Raw genomic sequence first — 22,890 nt, forward strand, 5'->3', positions numbered from 1 at the left:
AGGATCAGTCAACTAAAAAGGTTTTTTTTTGTTTTTTTTTAAAGGCAGGATTCTGATTTACTAACCACTAAAAAGTCATTAAGTAATTCCACTTGTTACAGACTTCGTGGTCCCAAATGCATTACAGGGAACTCTTTAGTTTGGAAGCTTAAGTCTAATTGTTCCACAGTTTCCCCCAGACCTTGTTCTAGTTTCTAGGTTACTGTTGCTTTGCAACAGCGGAAATTAGAATTATAGAAAAAAAGTTTTATTTAAGTTATCTTATAATTCTATTGCATTTTGCTTCCAAGTGGTTTAAATAATACAATTTTCATGACAACACCCTGAAAATATAAATAGATGTCAAGCTCTGAATTTGTCTTGGGACAGGAGTCTGATACGAGGTTTACAGGGGCTGTTTTGAAAAGTTACAAAAGCAGTGGCAGAATCCGAGGCTGGACCTGGCTCATTAAAATCATCCTCTGTCACACAGGCTTGACAGGGCACTTGGTACTACAACCAGTGGTGGCAGCAAAATCTCCTGGTAAGCAAGACACCAGGCTGGATATATAACTTAGATGCATCTTTCACCTCTTTCCTGGAAGGAAACCTCCCTCAACTAATACGACTGCTCCATTCAAACAAGCAATTCATCACCGCCCCAGATGCTGAGCTATTTATACTGCTGGAGCTAGTTCTTCTCAAGAAATGGTGAATTTCCTCTCCAGGACTATAGCTTATGTCATGTACCAAAGATAAACATGTTTTTCACTTATTACTCCGATGCTATTTTCTTTTTATTGTTTCCTATTTTCTATTTTCTAACATTCCCTCTGTGCTCTCCGTGGTCTCTGGAATGTCAGCAGAACAATACAATGTTCATTTCACCATTACTGAGGAAGCAGCTTCAAGCATGATCATAAAGATCTGTTTGTATGTGGGAATCGCAAACTGAGACCCGGTCTGAACAAGGAGGAAGATGTTTACACGTCACACAGAGCCAGGGCATGGAGAGACCAGTTAATGCAAACATTTGGTGACAAAAAATATTTTAAGTATATTAATTCACAGAGTCCATTTCTCTTTTGCGTTCTATTTGTGGAAAAGGACATTAAATGTGGGTACTGGTGGTCAATATGGTCAAAAGCTTGAGTTCAGACTTCAGAGCATTTGGTTTAATTTATTTTTGCTTTAAACACATTTAAACTGAATACAAACCATCCATTAGACACTGATTTACGTCTTTGGAGCCTGCCAGCAAAGCATGCGGATCAATGCTCACCAGTGTATTTGAGTATTAAAAGTATTCTCAAATACTTTTATCTCTAGAACATATGGTTTTGGAATTTGATGGCTTTAGTATGTTGCTGTTGCCCCTCCAGTTCTTTCTGCATTTCCGTATTTTTCAGGATAATGTTAAAATAGGAGTTTCTATAGTGTCTGAGGATGGAATATGGACCATTTTTTGGATGAAGAGGGATGTTTAAAATGTGACCATTTCTATTTTCCATCAAATTCAGCACTTCCTGACTGAATTCATTATTTGAATGATGAGCTTCAGGACAGTTTTGGGGAAGGCATTTACAACATTTAGCGTCATTTGTTCCTTGATTCAACTACTAGTTACATCCATTCTATTATTTGAAACTGCAATTAAGAGTAAGAAGCAAACATCAGAAATTTGCTTTGCATCTTTGTACCAGACTTCCTGTCGAAAGGCTGCAACTATTAAGAAATAGGTATCTTTTCCTGAAGTGATGCAAAGTTTCATGCTGCTGCAGAATCAATGTCACAGACAATGATGGTGAGAAACAGAAACTTCAGGTTACTGAAGTATCTGGAGTGATGGTGGTCCTTCCCTATGGAGTGCTTTTTCTTTTTCTTTCTTTTTTTTTTTTTTTCTTAAAACTTAGAAATATAAACAGGAGATTTCCCAAATGAAAGGTTAGGACTACCTGAACCTTTTGGAAAATATACATGGATGTAGATACAAAGAAATGATTTAACCAGCTTTTGGTAAAATGAAGAGATATGATGGAAGAATTCATTCCATCGGCATCCCATCACTAATTTAGGTACAATTTTTAAAATCTCTAAGATTCAGAAGAAAATATTTAAGTTAAATTCGAAAAAGACCTAATTAAGGTCAGACAAGGACACTTAAGATAAATTAGAAAACCTTCCTTCCTAGAACTCTATCACAAAGTTAAGGGGATGTGGTGTGTGACACAGCTTGCAGATTTTGAAAATCTGCTACACTCTTATACAGATTAGGTATTTTTTGAAAAAGACTCTAAACCTCTAATTGAAGTAGCTATTAAAAAGTAATCCAGGGGACTCGAGGGAGGGTGGGGGGGAGTCAAGAGAGGGAGGGAATACGGGGATATGTGTATAAAAACAGATGATTGAACTTGGTGTACCCCGCAAAAAATAATAAATAAATTAAATTTAAAAAAAAGTAATCCATTGTGTAAAGTAATTACTTTAAAAGTCATCACACTCTAATGACTTCTTCACTTCTTGCAGGACAGACGGTAACTTTAGAGATTAGCCATCTTGCACACTTGTATTTGAGAACCAAATTGTAGGTACTGACTTCAGAGTCATTTTTATATTAGAACAAGGGTTGAACACACTGAGCATGTGTTTTTCAAAGTTTTAAAATTGCAGACCACAAATATGTGTGTGTGTTTGTGTGTATTTATATATATATCCTACAGGATGTCTTACTACACATATTTACATGTATCTGAAAGGAATTTTTCATGAACTCTGATATATTCCATTCAATTTCCTTTTCTTTTAATACAAGTCTAGAGCCATTGCATTGATTCCATTACTGGCTAAAGGGTTGAAGTCCACACTTGAGAATCTCTGGCCCTCATGACACTTTGCTCTCCGCAGTTCTTTTAAGTCATGAAATATTATTTTTGGCCATGAAGGAGCAAACAGAATAGACAGAGACAATGTAAAGCCACACTTGAATCCCAGGGCAGAGTCAGCCTTAGAAAAAAGGGGCAGCTACCTTCAGGGTTTGGCATATAGTTGCCAGAGAAGACCCTGTCTTCTGAATATACGATCTTACCTGCGTCTTGCCTTGCTGCTCACAGTTAAACCATCAGAGACTCATTCATCCTTGAAAAGTTAGCTTTCAAGACTGCAAGTCAAAATCTATGCTTTCTTTTTTGCAGAAATTTTGTTCTCAGGGATTAACTGACCCCCAGCAGAGAATGGTGGGATGTGGTAGGGGTGCTGGTGGGGGTGGAAAAAGCCGTGTGCGTCAGAAAGAGGAAAAATGGAGGAGCAGGGTGGGTGGGAGGGTGTTCAGGACAAAATTTTACTCTCATATCTTGGACTGCAGACTGGATCTCTTCCTCAAAAGAGACAACAAAAGGAAAATCTGAAATAACCAAGAAACAAAGGAAAAATGGTCTATGAACGTGTGAACATCTGGCTTCTCATTTCAGAAGAACGTTTAAGGGGAAGGAGCTTGATAAGGGCATTCATTTCACCATGGATCTCTTTAATACTGAACGCTGATGATAATTCAGGCATGTAAAGGTCTAACCTTCTGATTTGGAGATCGAAGTTAATGTTCATGTTTGTTTTCTCAAGTCGTGGAACTGCGAATCGGAGGCCCAGAGAAGACTGAAAAAAAAAAAAAAAAGAAATCACAAGACACTAAGTTTTTTACCTGGGAGGGACCTCATACACAGCACTAAAATCTTTTTAAGTCATCCCTGCAAATCCCCACCCTAGACTGCTGTCCCTTTTTCTGCTTCTACCCCGGGCTAGCTGAAACTTCAGGACCCAGGCGACGTTGAGAGCCTACACATTGCGGTTCCCTCTCTTTATTTAGCCTTATATCGACTCATTTCCTGCCACCTTCTTTATGTGCTACATGAAGGTAATGTAAATATACAAGAGGAGATTGATTGAGAAAACTGTGGTGATTCTGTGTGATGGACATTTATGTCATCACTGAAGTTACACCTGTGATGCCTATGCAATGTGGAAAATGCTTCTAATGTAACTGTGATCGCTAAAGGAAGAAAGCTTACAAAGTTGTACGTGCCATGGTTTCAGCTGTGGTTTTAAAAGGCTACCAGTGGAAAAGTTACTGTACAGGAGGGAGGGTGTCTTGTTAGAAAATACACCAGGATAATATGCTACAATTAAGGTTGTGAGTGTATGGATTATTTTTTCCACCTTTCTTTCTTTTCCAAAGTTTTAAAACTGTTCTTGTTATTTTTATAGTTTGAAAACAGCTTTTTAAAAATGTGGAGAGGGACTTCCCTGGTGGTGCACTGCTTAAGAATCCACCTGCCAATGCAGGGGACATGGGTTCAATCCCTGGTCCAGTAAGATCCCACATACCATGGAGCAACTAAGCCCGTGGACCACAACTACTAAGCCTGTGCTCTAGAGCCTGTGAGCCACAACTGTCGAGCCCACGTGCTGCAACGACTGAAGCCCGCTGCACCTAGAGCCCATGCTCCGCAACAAGAGAAGCCATTGCAATGAGAAGCCTGCGCACCGCAACAGAGTAGCCCCCACTCACTGCTGCTAGAGAAAGCCCATGTGCAGCAGCGAAGACCCAACACAGCCAATTAACTAATTAATTAATTTTAAAAAAGTGGAGAAAAGTGCATCCAATGATAATATAAATAAGGAAGTAAAAATAACAGCTAAGGCATATAATTATATTACTTATGCTCCCACGTGCTGTACTAAGCCTTACATGCAATGTCTCATGTAATCACAACATCCACACTACAAGGTAGATGCTGTGAATGGTGACATTTTACAGTCCAGCAGCAATCTGAGGATTAGGAGGTTAAGTGCCCCATTCCAGGTGCAGAGCAAATAAACTCTAGAGTTGGAACTGAAATCGCTACAAGCCAACTCCAGAACCTGGGACTCACAGCCACTATACTATGAGAATCAAACCAGCAATAAAAACTCATGTTATTATGAACCAGTAATAATATGAACTAATAATAAACCATCATTTTGATCATAAATCATCATCACTTCACTAGCCTTTACCGAATGAGCTGCAAACAAGGTACTGCCCTGGTGGCTTTCCATACACCCTATCAATGCATTGCTCCAAATAGTCCTACAGATAGTTATTGTCCCATTTCGATGTGACTTGCCCAAGGTATCACTGCTGACAAATGGAGAAACTGGGACTTAAACCCAGGTGTGCCTAATTATTAAGTCTATGCGTCCTTATGCCCCAGCCAGGATGAATTCCTTTACAATTTCAAATGTGAAGTTTTCTGTCAGACCTCTGGGACTTTGCACATGCTCTTCTCTCTTCTTTAGAAACTTTGAAAGTCTTCTCCTGCTTTTTCTGCTTGCAGAACTCCTACTCGTGCCTCAAAGCTCAGGACAAGAGACCCTCCTGCAACGCATCCTCCACTCCCACGGGCCAGGTCAGGCAGAAATGTTCTCTTTATTCTTTGTCTCCTTCTTGGCTACTCTCCCTTAACTCAGCCTATGATATTGCTAAATTTTAAGTTTCCTATGGAATGAGGATTGTACATTTCCATCTTGATATTATCAGACTCCAGCTTCGTACCAGCATATAGAAGGGGTATAATTAAAAATGGTTGAAAGAATGGTGAAAAGGAGTGTTCCCTTGGGGACTTCCCTGGTGGTCCAGTGGCTAAGCTTCTGAGCTCCCAATGCAGGGGGCCTGGCTTCGATCCTTGGTCAGGGAACTAGATCCCACATGCCACAACTAAGACCCAGTGCAGCCAAATAAATAAATAAATAAATATTAAAAAAAGAAAAAACAAAAACAACAGCAAAAGTGTGCCCTTGTTTGCAAATAAATATTAAAAAAAAAAGTAAAAACAAATAAAAAAGAGTGTGCCCTTGTTTGTACGCTTCCAGTGATGGGGGCCTTACTGTATTGTGGGGAGGCCTATTGTTAATGTGGGTCTTTTATTATTCAGCACGAGATGAAGATACACTGAAGGTGTGACAATTTCATACTGATAAGAGACACATATGTTCTTAATTAGAATCAAAAGCCAGATCTCTGGGCATTGATTCTAAAGAGGCTTTGTTGAGCCACTATTTTTTTTTTTATTATTATTATCCTACTTGAGAGACTTTGTGAATTCTTACAGCTCTTACTGGTATATATTGGTATATAAATATTTTATATGACTAAAGCTATGGTATGAAAATGAGGTTACTACTTACAAATCAGAAGTAAACTTCTGAATTACAACCTTGAATGTTTTGTTAAAGTAAAAAGTCACTTGAAAACTATTTTTTAAAAAATATTGGGGCTAGAATAATTAATCCTGGCAATTTGTGATGCTTTTTAATATTTAGGACTGCTTTTACATTTGGAATTTTACTACAACCCACTGAGAGTATTCTCTTAGAAGTACAAAATAAAGAAGTAAATAAATCAAAGTGTTTTATAAGAAAACAGAATGCAATAAAATTTGATGTGTTTAAGGGCATTCAAGGGTGAGATAAGAAAGCTATTAGGTTTCTTCTACTATAGACCTCAGAGATAAACGAATACAAACAATTTACTTCCTTGACTTCTAAAGATTATTTGCTGGTAAAATGGGTTGACATCTTTTCACAAAAACACATTGGTGGCTAAGACCACACTGCCATTTTTATCCTCCACTTTGAACGACACTGGTGTCCAGTTTTTGTTGCAAGATTATCCTTGGTCATTGATGACCTTAGATGATCTCTGGTCTGGATTTAACACTTTTAATAATGAAAAAGGAATGAGTGCCTGGTCACCTATAGATGCTAACACCATCACCACCATGCCAACTCATTTCTCTCTGGCCTTAGGTAGATCTTTTCCTATCAAATTGGGTGGTTGAATTTTTCTTGAAAGCTAGCCAAAGGGATTTATTAGCTTCTAGATAAAAGGATTCTAGTGAAAAATGTTCTATTATCTCAGCTTAGACATCCCATTCTATCTTTCATGGCTTCGTTGAAAAATCTCATCTGTTATTGATTAGTTTTTATCCAATTTTTGAAGACCTGCTAGAACGTGGGCTCTTTATTGAGGTCTGGTTCAAATCCTGGTTCTGTTCTTCATTATGTGAGACTTTGGGTAATTCATTTGATTTCTCTGAGTCTCGGTTTCCTCATCTGTAACATGGGAGAAATACCTGACTCATAGGATTGATGGTCGTTGTGAAAATTATATGAGATAACACACACAAAACACCCAGTGATGGGTTTATAACACAGAGGGCAATCAATATGTATTAGTCAATAAAAATCTCTTATAAATGTTTATCTTTCGTTTAAATATTTACTTTTTTTTGACCCAAGAAGTGAGTTTACTAGATTACAGCTTGGCATATCTTTTAAATACAGAGGATCAATTGAATGATCATCAATTTAGGATGTAAAAAGGCAAATATATTGTTTTATCACAATATCCTAGGGTATAAAGTGGGAATAGGTGTTACTGGATACAAAGTTTCAAAGGCTTAAGTAAATGTGAGAAACACTGGGCTAGAAGGTTTCCTTACTGCAGAAACTTCTCAGCACCTTTAAAATGCAAATAGGCACCTGAATGTCCCAGAGGAGGATATGAGTCTCAGCAGTGACTACAGGGCTCCCTTTTAAAGGCTTACCTCAAAAGGCTAACACTCATTGGAAGATGCTTTGGGAAGCTGTTCTAATACAAACCTACACACTTACACATTTACAGAAAGGTTTTTTCAAACAGGCCATTTCATTATCAACGAATCATAAACATCTAATTTAAAACAGAGGGATACATATGTTTAATTTGTAACAATTACGTAGTATTTGCAGATTTCAGGGTTTTTTTTTTCTGATTTATGACTCTATAAAATAAAGATTTCTACTGTGATATTTATTGCAAGATGTTACTCTGTGTATACTTAAACTGCAATGGCATAAAATGAATTTATTGTCCGCAAGTAATCTTGAAGGAGAAGTTCCTAAATCTGCAGACAAAGAAAGAAAAAGACGACTCCTTGTTCTTTCATAAGCCTGTTACAGATCATGATTGACCCTTTCTTTTTTCTTGCTACAATTTTATGCATTATTCTTCATCAAGTAAGATGCATGGAAAATACAGACCTGGTAAAGCTGCTTTAAAACCTGGATTGTGGTAATATTTTAATATGAAAATACTGTGAATGATATTCATATGGGAGATATATCTAAAATAAATGTTTAACCATCTTTCTAAAATTCTTAATTCTGTTCTTTCTTAAATCCTTTACATTGTAGTTCTTGGAGTCAAGGAAAAATTTTGTAGTGAAATTCAAAGAAAAAATATTCAAGAAAAAATCTGTAGGAAAAAAAATAGTTTTTAGAGATTTGTTGAGAAGATAGGTAAGAGTGACAAAAGAAGGCATGTGAAAACATTCATCATTTTGTGTATTGAAGCTCAGATTATCCACTCCGAGTGGGTTATGATGGGAAATCCCACCACCCTGGGAATTTCCTGCCTCATTGGTTTTAGTTGCCAGGTGCTAAGTTGCTGAGTGCTAAGTTGGGGGGCTCTCCATTAGTTCTCTTTAAAATTCAATTAGACAGAAATCAGTTAAGTGTGTCTGGCTTTCTCTTACGTTTGTTCCAGCCACCATGGGGTTTCCGAGGTCACACACCACCATTCGGGTGACATTGTCCATCTTGTACTCACAGCTCAGCGGTCGCAATGCCTGCAGCGGGAAAGAACACCAGCGTGGAGTCAGGGGGCAGAATAAACGACATCCTGTCGCAAAAGCAGTGCTGTGGGCTGGGAAGTTCCTCTTGATTTCAAACACCTGTGTGAGTGCCCGAGCCCAAAGATTCACGTGACCATCAACTCAGAAGAGAAATGTGTGAGAAAAGCCAAAGTTTAGTAAAGAAGAAACGTGTTGGATGGGTAAACACAGTTATTGTGTTTCATTGAGTCACTGAGGAAGAAAATGCTTAGTAGAATATATATATATTTATTTTTATATATAAAAATATATAATATATAAAAATATATATCTTATATATAAAAATTATATATATATATATTTATTTATTTATTTATTTTTTGGCTGGGCCTCGTGGCATGTGGAATCTTAATTCCCAGACCAGGGCTGGAACCTACACCCCCTACAGTGGGAGTGTGGAGTCTTAACCACTGGACCACCAGAGAAGTCCCCAAAAATGCTTAGTAGAATATTTACATGAACAATTTTGAAATGACTTTCACTACTGTTCATGTTCAATTCGTGCCATGAAGATCATGGATAATTACACATGACAACAAATTAATTCTTGCACACGCGAAATGACAGCAAGATGTATAGCTTATCGACCCAATGACCATTTGCAAGAGGATTGCTCTGGACACAAATTTTTCCATACCATGGTTCCGTTTTGAGATTACACACCCAATCTTAGTTCAATCCTATAAATACTTAAGATGGGAAGAGAACATTGTTATGTTTACCCACTGCTTTCCGTCTCCCTTTTTGCCCCATATCCTGTTCTGATTAGAATGTACAAGAACTCAAGTTTAAAGAGGCGCTTAGAGCTGTGTGCTGGAGAAGGCCTCAAGGTTACACCCAATGGAGGGGAAAGTAAAGGAGGTTTATTCTTGTGTCCTCTGCTCACAGCTCCCCCTGTGTCTTCAGGCTAGAAATCCACAGCTGGATCTCCACCCTGAGCCCCTTTCCATCTTTCAAAACCTAATGTCCCCATGGCCCCGCTCTTGCCTTTGGTAATAGCTACATATGTTTATCCATTATTTCACTCTAACTTGTTAAGTGTACTGATATATTACCTGTCAGCCTCATTCCGAAAGATAAGCTTGCAAAATGAGGACTTTCACAAAGGACCCCAAGAGAGGACCGTGGAAGAGGGTTCCAAGTACGAGGACCACTTATCCGTCTGTCAGCTGTCTTGAAATTTCATTTTAGAAAGTATTGTGAATTTTCAAGTAAATTTTCAGAAACCATCTCCTTTCCATTCTTTCCACTTTGTTGAGAAAAACCAAGAGCCAAAACCGAAACAAAGAAAGGCAAACAAACCCCAGATATCTAAGTCAAGAATTATCTGGGTAAATCATACGCTTTAAGAAAATAAGCTCAAGCGCGCAGGGGTTCTTTGTATCTGTTCTATTCCCAGTGCCCAGAACAATGTCCAGCACAAAGTAGTAGATGGTATCAGGAGATACAGAGCAAAACTAGCTTCCATTCTTTCCTACCAGGATCCTGAAATGAAATGGACAAGCACATAGCTGAGTATACAGCCCTCTTCCTGCCATCAGCTATCGAAAGGTCTGTTTCAACTCATGAGAAAGAAGTGCAATCTCTGATATTCAGAGGCCGCATTTAATACCTGCTCTTTCCAAATAACCTGAGTGACATGTTAGTATCCTAAGGAGATAAGAAACATATTTTCAAAAAACTGGTAATATTTTTGCTTCTCAAATGTCACTTTAGCATGTATTCAAGTTCTGAAGGATCTATAACTAACCCTAATTGTACCAAGATGTTTTGTGTTGGGATTATTAACTCAATCCTGAAAACAAGAAAAAACAAGGAAAAAAAAAAAAAGAACCCAGCAAAAACTTTCCAAATACCCACGTGTCCCTTGAATATAATTCAAGGATTTGGTTTCTATAGTAAATATTTTTATCTTATCTGAAGGTTGAAAGTCATGTGTACATTTTTTCCCAGTTCTCTAGAAATAGCTTTTTCACATCAATCAGAGATCTTTTCTCTCCCCAGATCCCCCACCCTTTTTCTTTTTTTAACCTTTATTTCCTCTCTCTGAGTGGGAGAAACAATGATTGTTTTTCTAGATATTTCTAGATTATTTTCCTCAGCTGTTCTTGGGACTAACTTGTTCACGTCCATTCATAGCTCTTAGAGTTTTATTCATTCACTGAAAATATTTACTGTGTAGCTGCCACTTACCAGGCACTGATTTAAAAAAAAAAAAAAAAGCCCCTGTCCTCCTTAAATTTTCTATTCTTATAAGAAGTATAATAAGGAATCACAAGCAATTGTAACAAGCAATGGAAACACACAATTAGTACAGTTTGTTAAGTTTCACGAGAGCAGAAATTCACAGTGATGGAGGAGGACATGCCCACAGAAGTAAGCAACCAGAGGAGACTGCCTGGAGGAAGTGCCTGGACCTGATAGCTGAGCTGTCATAATAGCTGTGGAACTTTGGGCATGTTTCAGAATTCCTCCTAATCTATAAAATGGGGCTAATGATAGCTTTGCCGTTTCTCCATCAGACTGTTATAAAGATTAAGTAAATCGAAAACTTAATCTGAGCAAGAGCTCAGAGCAGAGCCCAGCTCATAGCAACTGTTTGGTGAATGTCAGCAGACTCAGTCATTATTAGGCTGAGGTCTGAAGGGTGAGTGGTAAGAAGTAAGCTGGACAAAAGGGATGAGACAGTAGAGTTACAGAGGGAACAGCAGGTGTGAGCTCTCTGGGGCAGGAGAGTGCACAGATATTACAGAAATGGGAAAGAAATCCCATCCCTCTAGGGTTAGGGTGGGGGGGGGTAAAGGAAAGACGCAAGACTTGTGATGAGGCTGAGGAGAATAGCAAGGGGGATGTAATTAAGGGCCTTGTAAGTCATCTCAGGGATCTGGACTTTATCCTACGAGCAGTGGGCAGCTAGAGAGCGTTTTGAGCCAGAGAGTGACAGAGTCAAGTCTGCATTTTAGAAAGAGGGCTTCCAGTACAGGGAAGAGGCTGGAGGCTGGAAGATGAAGGGATGAGTTAGAAGACTGGTGTAGTTTTCTCGGGAGAAGACTGTGCCATCCTGGAGGAAGGCAGTGACCGTGGGAGTGAGATGGAGAGAGGATACGGATTGGACAGGTGTAGGACTGACTTAGGCTTTAGAAACTGGGTAGAGACTGGTGCAACTCTCTGAGATAGACTAGGGAGAGGAGGAGGAGCGTGGGAAGATGACGTCTAGTTCTGGACGCACTGAGTGTGAGGTGGGTTGAGAAAGAGGAGTGGAGTGTGTATGAAGTCCCTTGAATAGACACATTCATACTGACAGAATGTAGAATGCTGGGTACCAGAGGCTGGGGAAAGAGGGTAAGAGGGAGTTAGTGTTTCTTGGGTACAGAGTTTCAGTCTGGGATGATGAAAATGTTCTGGAGAGGGTCGGTAGTGATGGTTGCACGATAGTGTGATTATACTTCATGCCACTGAACTGTGCACTTCAAAAGAGTTAAAATGGTACGTTTTATGTTACATATATTTTACAACAATCATAATAAAAAAATAAAGCACATGGGTCTTAGAAGAAAAGTCACCGAAAAGAATTATAAAGGCTGGCTCTGTTAAGGTCTCCAGAGCAAGAGATGATCAGCATCCACATTTTCAAAAAGATGAATGTTTTTAACCAAAGAACAACAAAACTGACAATCAGATAATCCCTCATATTTTTCTCCTTGAGAGAAAATTGTTAAAAAAAAAACTTAAACCAAGTATAAATAAAAAGGGACACAAACTTCAAACTGCTTAAAAACAAAGAAGAAATTAGAATGTGGCTTAGTCATGTCAAATTCAAATTCTGCCCAAGGGAAATTGATGGAGGAAAAATAGTTAAGGACTCATTGGAGATTATGGATAATGTCTGTTGTAATGTTTAAAGCCAAAGATAGAAATGATAAATGTTTCCTATGTTTTCCACCCAACAAAGTGAACAGTAAACTGGATGTTTTGCTAAAAGAAGAGCATTTTGAATAGATGCTTTGTTTAACAAAGTCGGGATGGAGGGACAGAAAGGGAGTTGAAATAAAAATATAGGAAGAGCCCTGGAACATTTTAAAAAATAACATACTTGAGCTTCATTGTTTGTTTGATTATGTATTATTTGCATACAGGTATTCCTAGGTGATATGTTCCTACAAATTTCTTCAACAGAAACTCGTGATGATTTTAGAACTGTCAAAGATACTTGACTACTGCTCCTCGGGGTTTATTTTTTCACTGAGAAGATGATTCAGCCAAAACATAAGTCATGAGACTAGAGGTGTGCACAGAGAATTTTGTACTCCCCACATTTGTAAATCCTTTCAAATACTGATATCACAACAGTTGTGAGCACCTCCTTAAGAGGAATTATTTTTCATTAAATTATTTAATCATTAGGATGTGCACATTCCCAAGAGGATGCAGTTTTTGGAAAGTAGCAGATCTTTAATAAACTTCAGTTAAATGAAGACGTACATCAGCAAGAATTTAAGTAACACTCATTGTGCTGACTTCTACGTGAACTGCAGGCATGACTATTTAAGTGTGAAACATGGTCTCTGCCCTTTACTGTGAGTCTGTATATCTCTGCAACCAAGGGACTTTTCTGTATCCTTCAGTGTATTTACAATTGTTTGCTAGCAGAACCTGAGGATATTCTGATTGGGAAGATTCATATTCTGATAAGGAAAGGAGATCTATAAAAAGCATTGCCGTCAGTTTAACGAATAGTGGCATTGCAGGACTAGCAAATGACGAAAACCTGGCTTTTTCTTGGTCCCGGTCTCAAAAAGGTGGACTAAGACGAAAAAAAAAATGAATGTTTCCTTTCCAGTGCCCATCTGGGCTGTTTTTCAGTGCTCAGTTGGGATTGGTCTGACTTTCCCCCATAAGCAGTAATGAAAACCAGACCTCCTGGGACCTTCTTGAAGCATAAAGGAACTCAGAGCAAAGGCCAGAAAACAGCCGGGGAGGGTGGGAGTTAGTTTGGGAGTGTAACTGATGGATCACTTTGATGAGCTGCTTCTTTCAGACGGGAGTCTTCCTTGTTTCAGCTCCCAGTCTTCGGCCAGTTTATCTTTGCACTGTGGCCAAGAAAGACATTCCTGCTGCTTAAGACCATCTTGCCTTGTTGGACCATTGCTATCCTGCTTAACACAATAAGGTGCCGTTTTGTTTCCTTTTCCTGAGGAAGAACCTCTCAGCTAAGATGATTCAACGTGGTACCCACGTTTTTTCTCCTCCAGATCACCTGCAGGCATTACCTTGTTGCTGCGTTCAATCCCAACGTAATCGGCCTCTTCTGGAATTATCACAAAGAGCTCAGCTTCATAGGCACCTTCCCCTTCGTTTCTCGCATTGATTATGAGCAGAAGGTGGTTTTCATCTCCGATGATGACCTCATGCTTATCTCTAAAATTGCAGTTTAAAAAAGATCATTAGGTACGATACGTCTCTGGATTCATGGTTATTTTATTCAAGGACTTAGAGGAAGATGTGGACATGCAAGACTGGGACAAAAACAAGATGGATTGTCACAAGGGGGTGATGAGAAGCATCAAAACTATGTCTGGATGAGAAGGTCAGGAAAACACCCAGGGGTGTGCTGATAAATGTTTAACAACCAGTTCTCCAAACCAGTGGTTACCAGTCGGGGGAGGGGAGGGGCAACACCGGGGTGGGGGAGCGGGAGGTACACGCTGTTGGGTGTAAGATAGGCTCAGGGATGCGTTGTTCGACATGGGGAATACAGCCAGCACTTTGTAATAACTGTAAATGGAAAGTGACACTTAAAAACTGTATGGTAAAGTAACAGCTCTTTCTCAAAAACAAAGTGAAACAAACAACCACCAAGTAGAGCATTTGGTGATTCCAGGGGTGTAAATCCTCCCACCGTGACCAATTTCAAACTACCAACATACCTAACAGTCTGCCAGCAAAAATTCCTGGAAAGGTAACAATTGGCTCACAAACCAGAAGGAGGCAGCTTCAGCAGGTCACTGAAAACATCCCACAGGAGGAAGATGGGCAGTGGGAAGAGGGAGAGAGATGGTTTAGAAAGCAGGAGGGGAAGGCGCGTGTAATGCAAAGTGGAAAATAAGAGGGAAGAAAGAGGCAGGTAAAGGAAGATCTCAAATAGCTCATCGAAGACTTTGAGGTATTTTGAGGAAATTTAAGTCACTCCAAACTTCAAATTGAACCAGCACTTGGAAATGCCTACGTTTGACCCTTAAATGGGAAGGAAATCTGAAAAGGAGTGGATATATGTATGCATATAACTGATTCACTTTGCTGTACAGCAGAAACTAACACAACATTGTGAAGCAACTATACTCCAATTAAAAAAAAAAACAAAACGCTATTGCTTTGGACACTGGCTAAATTATGAAATTTGGAAGAAGTCCTCTTGAGAGGTTACCGTGAAGATTCCAAACATTGGCAGTGATATAGTTCCTGGGGTGGGGATGGGTTGCGGGGTGGGGAGGAGCACGAATCTGCTTTTTCCACCATAGGCTGTTTAACCTTTTCGTCCCATTTCCTTCTATAACACAATGCAGTGCAAAACCAGTGCTGGGCTGGTCAGTCTCCATCACAAGCAACCAGGAAGTCCTTTGATTCTTATTTGATTTTATGAAACCTTCTGCTTTTGCTTCATCAAGCGCCATTAACATTTTTTTTCAGTAAATCAAAACTGATTTTGTTTTGACCATTTTAAGGATGGCTTTGAGTCACGGGGTGCTGCTAAAACTAGTTCAGTGAAGTTGTAGATGGAACCAGCCTGTCTGAATCCTTTGCCCATGAGACAGAGGCAAATAAATACAACCGGAACCACCCAGAGATGAGTTAACTTCAAACAAAAAACATTTCCCCCCCACTTTTGCTGAAAGATGAAGCGGCCCAGGCAAAATCTTAGGGTGTGCCACTTGACACTAATGACAAACAATGGACCCAAACCACAGGATAACCCAAAGTGTAGCCAAGCTCAAGAATTTCACGCAGTGTACTTTTTTTGGGTAGTGGCTGGAAGTGTATACTTTCTCCAGAGAAGCTTTAAATAAACACCTGTATTCCATTAGATAAAATGGACAAGTTTATTTATTTAAACTTACGGTCTAGCTGACAGCTTCAAGTCAGGAATGCACATGTTATCTTCTCCACAGTCGACCAGGATGTGAGCCTGTGTTGTGGAAAAACATGTATCAGGAAGAATCTGGGAAAATGTGAATCCCATCATTTTTCTTAAAAATTATGAATGATCCCACAAGTTAAACCAAAGCTTTCCTTTCACTCTTCATGACTCTTCCCTGCTAGAAACTTGGTGTTTGGCAGTGACCTCCCCACATAGGCTAGTTTACTTAAGAGCCCGATTCCAATTCATTCTGAAAAGTCTGTAAAGAATGCTACTCTGGCGATGTTTTGAGGATTACAGGCTGTATTGCTTCTATTACAGCTACATTTTGAACAAATTAAATCTTGGTTGCACGAGGGGAAGGGCTTCCGAAAACACAGGGATGCAGTGTTTCAGGAAACATGTTCGGAAAATCTCGCAAATGTTACAAGTGTGTGTGCAGGAATGAAGACAAAAGAGGCTGGATTTCGTCTTAAGGTCACAGAAGCAATGCCCAGGACCTGACTGAGAACACACCATCAAAGACCATCCAGGACCTACCTGTTCGGTAACAACGTTTTCCCTGTAGTAGTTCAAAATTGGTTTCACCTCCAGACTGTCTTTAAAGGTGGATTCATCCAAACTGTAATTCAAACTAATGTTGATTGGAGATAATTTATCTCGGAATTCAGTTTCATCCTAGGGGAAGTAATTACAAACTCGAGAAAGGCTCCGTAAAATGGCTGCAAGATGTTAGTCAGTGAAAGGCAGGCAGCAGTTGACTTTGGCCAATGAAAACGAATGATGAAGTAATTACCACCCCAGTGGGGTGAGGCACACGCTGATGGATGTGGCATAGAGGAGCCAGCTTAATGAGTGTATGTTCAGAGTTGGAATCAGGTAGAGGAAAACTTTAGGTTCTCCAGATCTTCAGCAGAACACGTGGACTGGTCAAACTGCACAGTTAAAAATACCATATGCTAACGCATATATATGGAATCTAAAAAAATGGTACTGATGAACCCAGTGGCAGGGCAAGAATAAAGATGCAGTCGTAGAGAACGGACTTCAGGACATAGCTGGTGGGGAGACAGTGAAGGGGAAGCCGGGATGAAGTGAGAGAGTAACATTGACATATATACACTAGCAAATGTAAAATAGATGGCTAGTGGGAAGCTGCTGCATAACACAGGGAGATCAACTCGATGATGGCTGATGACTTAGAGGGGTGGGGTAGGGAGGGTGGGAAGGAGTCGCAGGAGGGAGAGGATATGAGGATATATGTATAAGTACAGCTGATTCACTTTGTTTTATAGCAGAAACTGGCACAACAGTGTAAAGCAATTGTACTCCAATAAAGAGCTAAAAAAAAAAAGGAAAAAAAGAGCTTAAAAAAAAAATTACATGCACAGTAAACATCATTGAGAGTTTTATGAACTGGGATTTTTATTTTGATGAGGTTGGCAGAATTTATGTTGCCCTGGGCTCAGAGGAAGAAAACCTCTTGATTCTCTTCCTTTCTTAACATCTCTTTAAAGTCCTTGTTTGCATGAACTTCAAAACACCTTCAGCATATCTGAAGTTCCCTTAGAAAAAGAACCAGAACTTTCCTGGGGGGTGAGGGAGTAGCATTAGCAGCAAGGTCTGGGCACACAGGAACTCCCAAACCGTGGAGTGGGCATGCTACCCTTCAGCTGGGTGCCAGCATCAGTCATAATGGGACACGAGGGTCGTGCACCAGCTTTTCATTCTAGAATGTGTTTGTAAACTGCTTTCTGCGGCTTTGCCCTTACTGTATCCCCTCAGAGAGGAGACCAAATGAAAAGAGCCTTCACCACCTCACCACTGGTAAGAAGATGAAATCACTGTGTCATACACATTTTGGCTTTTTTATTTCATGGTAGGTTTAGGAGTTGTAAAAATACATTGCTTTAAAAATATAATTATAATTTACTTTTAATAAAGCCTTTGAATGCTTCATCCTTTGCCTAAGTTGGCTCAGAAATGCACGTTGATAAAATCTGGCCAAACATTCTCACGTAAGACAAAAATTCAAATAAATTGTGTCTAACTTTTATGTTTTTTTGGGGGGAGAGAGTTAGAAATGAAAACCACCTGAGTTAGCACTACAGCTAAAGAGTGTATTCAAAACAAGAAGATGCTTAGGAGCAGAAACTAACACAACATTGTAAATCAACTATACTCTAATAAAAATTAAAAGAAAAAAAAAGAAGCAGCTTAGGAATTAATAGCAATATATCATTAGGTTGGCTGAAGTCAAACTCAACAGAGGAGTGTGTGGTCTTAAAGTTTCCTCCTATAAAGTGAAAAATAGATGTGGGTCTATGTGAACCACTGGGATGGTTAAATGAAGAAAAATGGTTGGAATTGGGACTTCAATATTAGAGGCCAGAAAGGTGATTCTGGAACACTTACTCGGAGGTAAATGATAAAATCCTGGCATTGGAGGGATTTCTGCCCCTTTATCACGAGAGGGAAGATGAGATGTGACTGATGGTTATCAAGGAAGAGCGTGCGTTTAATGGCTCCTTTTTGTTTCAGGGAATCTAATTGCACCTCGGCAGTCAGGCCTAGAGGACAGACATAAAGCAAATAGAATGCAGAAAGGAAAACTATTCAGTGAATGCCGCACTTTATCAGAGATATGAATTCTTATTTCAACTTGCTTATTCAGGAAACATTTTTTCCATAGTTGGGATCAAAAATAACACATGAGCTGCAAAGATTTGATGAAATACTTCCCAAGCTAAAAAACTTGTTTTATAATGTTTTACACAAAAAGTCATTTCCCCCAAAATTATGTCTGTTCTTACAGACAGTACCAATTATTCAAGGAATATTTATGTAGACGTTCCCATATTTATCATAGAAATCTTGGTGCTGATAAAGAGCTCTTTGAAAGCTTTATATGGTCTGTGCCATGAAATGCTTATTGCTGACTTTTCTTACTGTGGCATAGGAGTGGGAAAATGAAAATATGCTCACCTATTGTGTTTGAAATGCTCTGGCCAGCCACCGATGCACACACTCTTAAAGAAAAGCTAGGGGAAATAATAGTAATTTATTGGTTAATAAACTTTTCAATCTGAAGTAGCAATCTTCCTTTACTTTACCCCAGATAAAATGAATATGTTATTTTTCCTCTATATTTCTCTTAGTACACACACACACACACACACACACCCCTAAACAAATAAATATGCATATACTTATTTACTAATACATGTACTTATAAAAATATATATATATATATAATCCCACAATTCTAATATGATTAAGAAAGGTAACATTACATAGGAAGGTAACACTTAAAATATTACTAGAGGTCGACTGATTTAGTCAGTGGATTAATTGATCAAATACTTGCTGCCTTTATTCATGAAATGCATATGAATATCTTTCATGTGCCAGGGAGTGAAAAATTGGGCAGAATAGCAAGGGGACACCTAGTGGCAGAGCTTGGAGGTGAGCAGGCATGTGACCCCAACTTGAGGAACCTGAAGGAATCGGGGGTTTTTGATGCATTGGAGCAGGACGAGAAAGCTGTAGGAGGTGAGGCTGGCTGGGTTGATCTGTAGGGAACAGGGCTTTGAAAATCACGTTAAAGAATTTGCATTAAGATGTGCAAACTATTAGGTATAAAATAAACTACAAGGACATATTGTACAACATGGGGAATATACAAATATTTTATAATAACTATAAATGGAGTATAACCTTTAAAAATTGTGAATCACTATACTGTATACCTTTAATTTATATAATATTATACATCAACCACACTTCAATAAAAAAAAGAATTTGGATTTAATTCTGAGAGGCATGGAGCATGTCTATAATCCTCTCTCCTTGGAAGGAGATAGGAACCTGGAAGTTACTTGCCAGTGTCGGGATATAATTTGAGGCAGAGACACCAGAAGAGGGAAGGGAGAAAGAAAAAAAATGGGGAGCATAGAGTGGCTGTCTCAGGCTCAGTAAGCACAATGTATATAAGGTATATAAGGTCAGTAAAAAGAGGACAGATATGCAGGAGAGACCTTTATAGTTTTGCCTTGAACATGCCCTAAACAATCCAGGGAGGTACCTGCCATGGCTTTCTAGCATGGCCTGCACTTGGGTCTGTCCTGTGGCCACGGAGGGAATGAGGACCCACCAGTGGTCTCTGCCTGACTCTGCATGTGCTGACCTCCCTACAGAAAAATGTCAAGCTCTAAGAGCCAGTATTCAGGATGGAGCTTTTCCACATTTCTAAGAAAGTGAAAATGTAAGAAAATACTTAAGTATGATTTAATGACAGCCTTAATGTTTTTACTAGTAAATACTCTAGTGTGATTTGAATATTTCTACAGAATCCAAAAGGAGTAAATAATCCCTAGTCATGCTTTAATGATGTGTCAGCTTCCTGTGTCAAATATAATGAAGATGTGTCACATCTGGGATTCATCTAGCTCCCGTGACCTCAGTCAATGTCTCCCTTCAGGGTAAATAATTTGCCACATACCATTAAGCCAAACGTTTCCCGAGATGTCTTTGCTATTTCAAGTGTTTGTACCACTTCCCCAGAGAAATCACAGATTCCAGCCCAATTCTACTTCAATTGGAATTATTCAAGAAAGACAAATAGTTAATCACATCTTTAAATTTTGTAGCAGGTCTGGCTTTCAAAATTGGAATTTTTTATGTCTGACTTTCTTTGGAATTACTTGGTTATATGTTAAAATTGTCCATTGACTTTTTTTCTATTCATCCTTACACTGAATAGACAAAACGCATTAGGTTGTATAAGATAAATTCCTATTTGTGAGCAGAAAGATGGCAGCGAAGTAGAAGGACATGGAATGCATGCATCTCCACAGATGCATCAGGAATACATGAAAAGATGCAATAATTCCCACAGAGAACCAGCTGAACACCAGCAGATGACCTCAGACACCAGAAAGGACTGCAAAGATCCCAACATAACTGGTATTTGTTTGACTCAACACTCTGCCATTAGTCTGGGGCTTGGACAATCTTCCTTAAACCTGTTTATTGCTGGGACAAGCAACCTCTGAAGTCTGGACTACTCCATCAGAAGTCAAGTAGGAGGCTCTGGGGAGGGAGCACTGAATCCAGGACGCTAGACTGCTAGGGAGTCCTCAAACACAGGGAAGATTAACATCAGGGAACTCTCACAGAACGCTGTATCAGAGTCTAAGACCTGGCTTTATCTGACTGTCTGCAACTGCCAGTGCTGGACACCTCACAGCAAATTACAAACAAGACAGGAACACAAACCCACCCATCAGCACACAGACTACCTAAAGCCATATTAACCTCACACATACCCTAAAACACACCACCTGACATGGCCCTGCTCATCAGAGAGAAAAGACACAGAGCCACACACTGGAGAGCAGACACCAGACCACCCCACCAGGAAGCCTACTCAAGACACTGGACAAACCCCACCACAGGGGGCAGAGGGCAGAAACAAGAGGAATTACTACTAGGCAGCATAGGGAAAGGAGAGAGCAAATTCTGTAAATTAGACAAAATAAGAAAACAAAGAAACACCATGCAGGCAAAGGAACAGGAAAAAAACCCACAAGACCAAATAAATGAAGAGGAAATAGGAAAATTGCCTGAAAAAGAATTCAAAGTAATGATAGTAAAGATGATCCAAAATTGTGACAACAAAATAGAGAAAATAGAAGAAACAGTTAATAAGGACTCAGAAGAACTAAAGAGCAAACAAACAGTAATGGAAAACAAAATAACCAAAATTAAAAATACTCTAGATGGTATAAACAGCAGAATAACTGAGGCAGAAGAACGAATAAATGAGTTGGAAGATAGAATGGGGGAAATAACTGCCACAGAGCAGGAAAGAGAAAAAAGAATAAAAAGAATGGAAGACAGTCTCAGAGACCTTGGTGACAACATTAAGCACACCAACATTCGAATCATATGCATCCCAGAAGATGAAAAAAAGAAAGGGTCTGAGAAAATATTTGAAGAGGTTATAGTGGAAAACTTCCCCAACATGGAAAAGGAAATAATCAAGTCCAAGAAGCGCAGAGAGTCCCATACAGAATAAATCCAAGGAGAAATACACTGAGGCACATATTAATCAAACTAATGAAAATTAACACAAAGAAAAAATATTAAAAGCAGCAAGAGAAAAGCAACAAGTAACATATAAGGGAAAACCCATAAGGATAATAGCTGATCTTTCTGTAGAAACTCTGCAGGCCAGAGGGAATGGCAGGATATACTGAAAGTCTTGAAAGAGAAAAACCTACAGCCAAGAATACTCCACCCAGCAGGAATCTCACTCAGATTCAACAGAGAAATCAAAAGCTTTCCAGACAAGCAAAAGTGAAGAGAATTCAGCACCACCAAACCAGCCTTACAACAATTGCTTAAGGAACTTTTCTAAGCAGGAAACACAAGAGAAGGAAAAGATCTACAAAAACAAACCCAAAACAATTAAGAAAATGGTAATAGGAGCACACAGGTCAATAATCACCTTAAATGTAAATGGATTAAATGCTCCAACCAAAAGACAGACTGGCTGAATGGATACGAAAACAAGACCCTTTTATATGCTGTCTACAAGAAACCCACTTCAGACCAAGGGACACATATAGACTGTAAGTAAAGGAATGGAAAAAGATATTCCATGCAAATTGTAGTCAAAAGAAAGCTGGAGTACAATACTCATATCACACAAATTAGACTTTAAAGACTATTACAAGAGACAAGGAAGGACACTACATAATAATCAAGGGATCCATCCAAGAAGAAGATATAACAATTGTAAATATCTATGCACCCAACATAGGAGCACCTCAATACATAAGGCAAAAGCTAACAGCCTTAAAAGGGGACATCGACAGTAACACAATAATAGTAGCAGACTTGAACACCCCACTTACATCAATGGACAGATCATCCAAACAGAAGATAAATAAGGACACACAGCTTTAAATGACACATTAGACCATCTCAACTTAATTAATATTTATAAGACATTCCATTCATAAA

General features: G+C 39.1%; 1 protein-coding gene across 1 annotated transcript in view; it reads right to left on the reverse strand.

The window, feature by feature from the left end:
- The window catches only part of ITGA8 (integrin subunit alpha 8), a 171,380-nt gene that overhangs the window by 50,436 nt on the left and 98,054 nt on the right, over positions 1 to 22,890 (reverse strand). The window contains exons 16-22 of the mRNA XM_057732743.1: positions 18,847 to 18,902; positions 18,277 to 18,431; positions 16,402 to 16,539; positions 15,842 to 15,909; positions 13,997 to 14,144; positions 8,589 to 8,681; positions 3,548 to 3,627 (exon numbers count right to left, since the gene is read on the reverse strand). Coding sequence (XP_057588726.1) covers positions 3,548 to 3,627; positions 8,589 to 8,681; positions 13,997 to 14,144; positions 15,842 to 15,909; positions 16,402 to 16,539; positions 18,277 to 18,431; positions 18,847 to 18,902 — 738 coding nt within the window. The remainder of the gene's footprint in view (positions 1 to 3,547; positions 3,628 to 8,588; positions 8,682 to 13,996; positions 14,145 to 15,841; positions 15,910 to 16,401; positions 16,540 to 18,276; positions 18,432 to 18,846; positions 18,903 to 22,890) is intronic.

This window comes from Hippopotamus amphibius, chromosome 4 (genome assembly GCF_030028045.1).
Source record: "Hippopotamus amphibius kiboko isolate mHipAmp2 chromosome 4, mHipAmp2.hap2, whole genome shotgun sequence".
NCBI lineage: Eukaryota > Metazoa > Chordata > Mammalia > Artiodactyla > Hippopotamidae > Hippopotamus > Hippopotamus amphibius.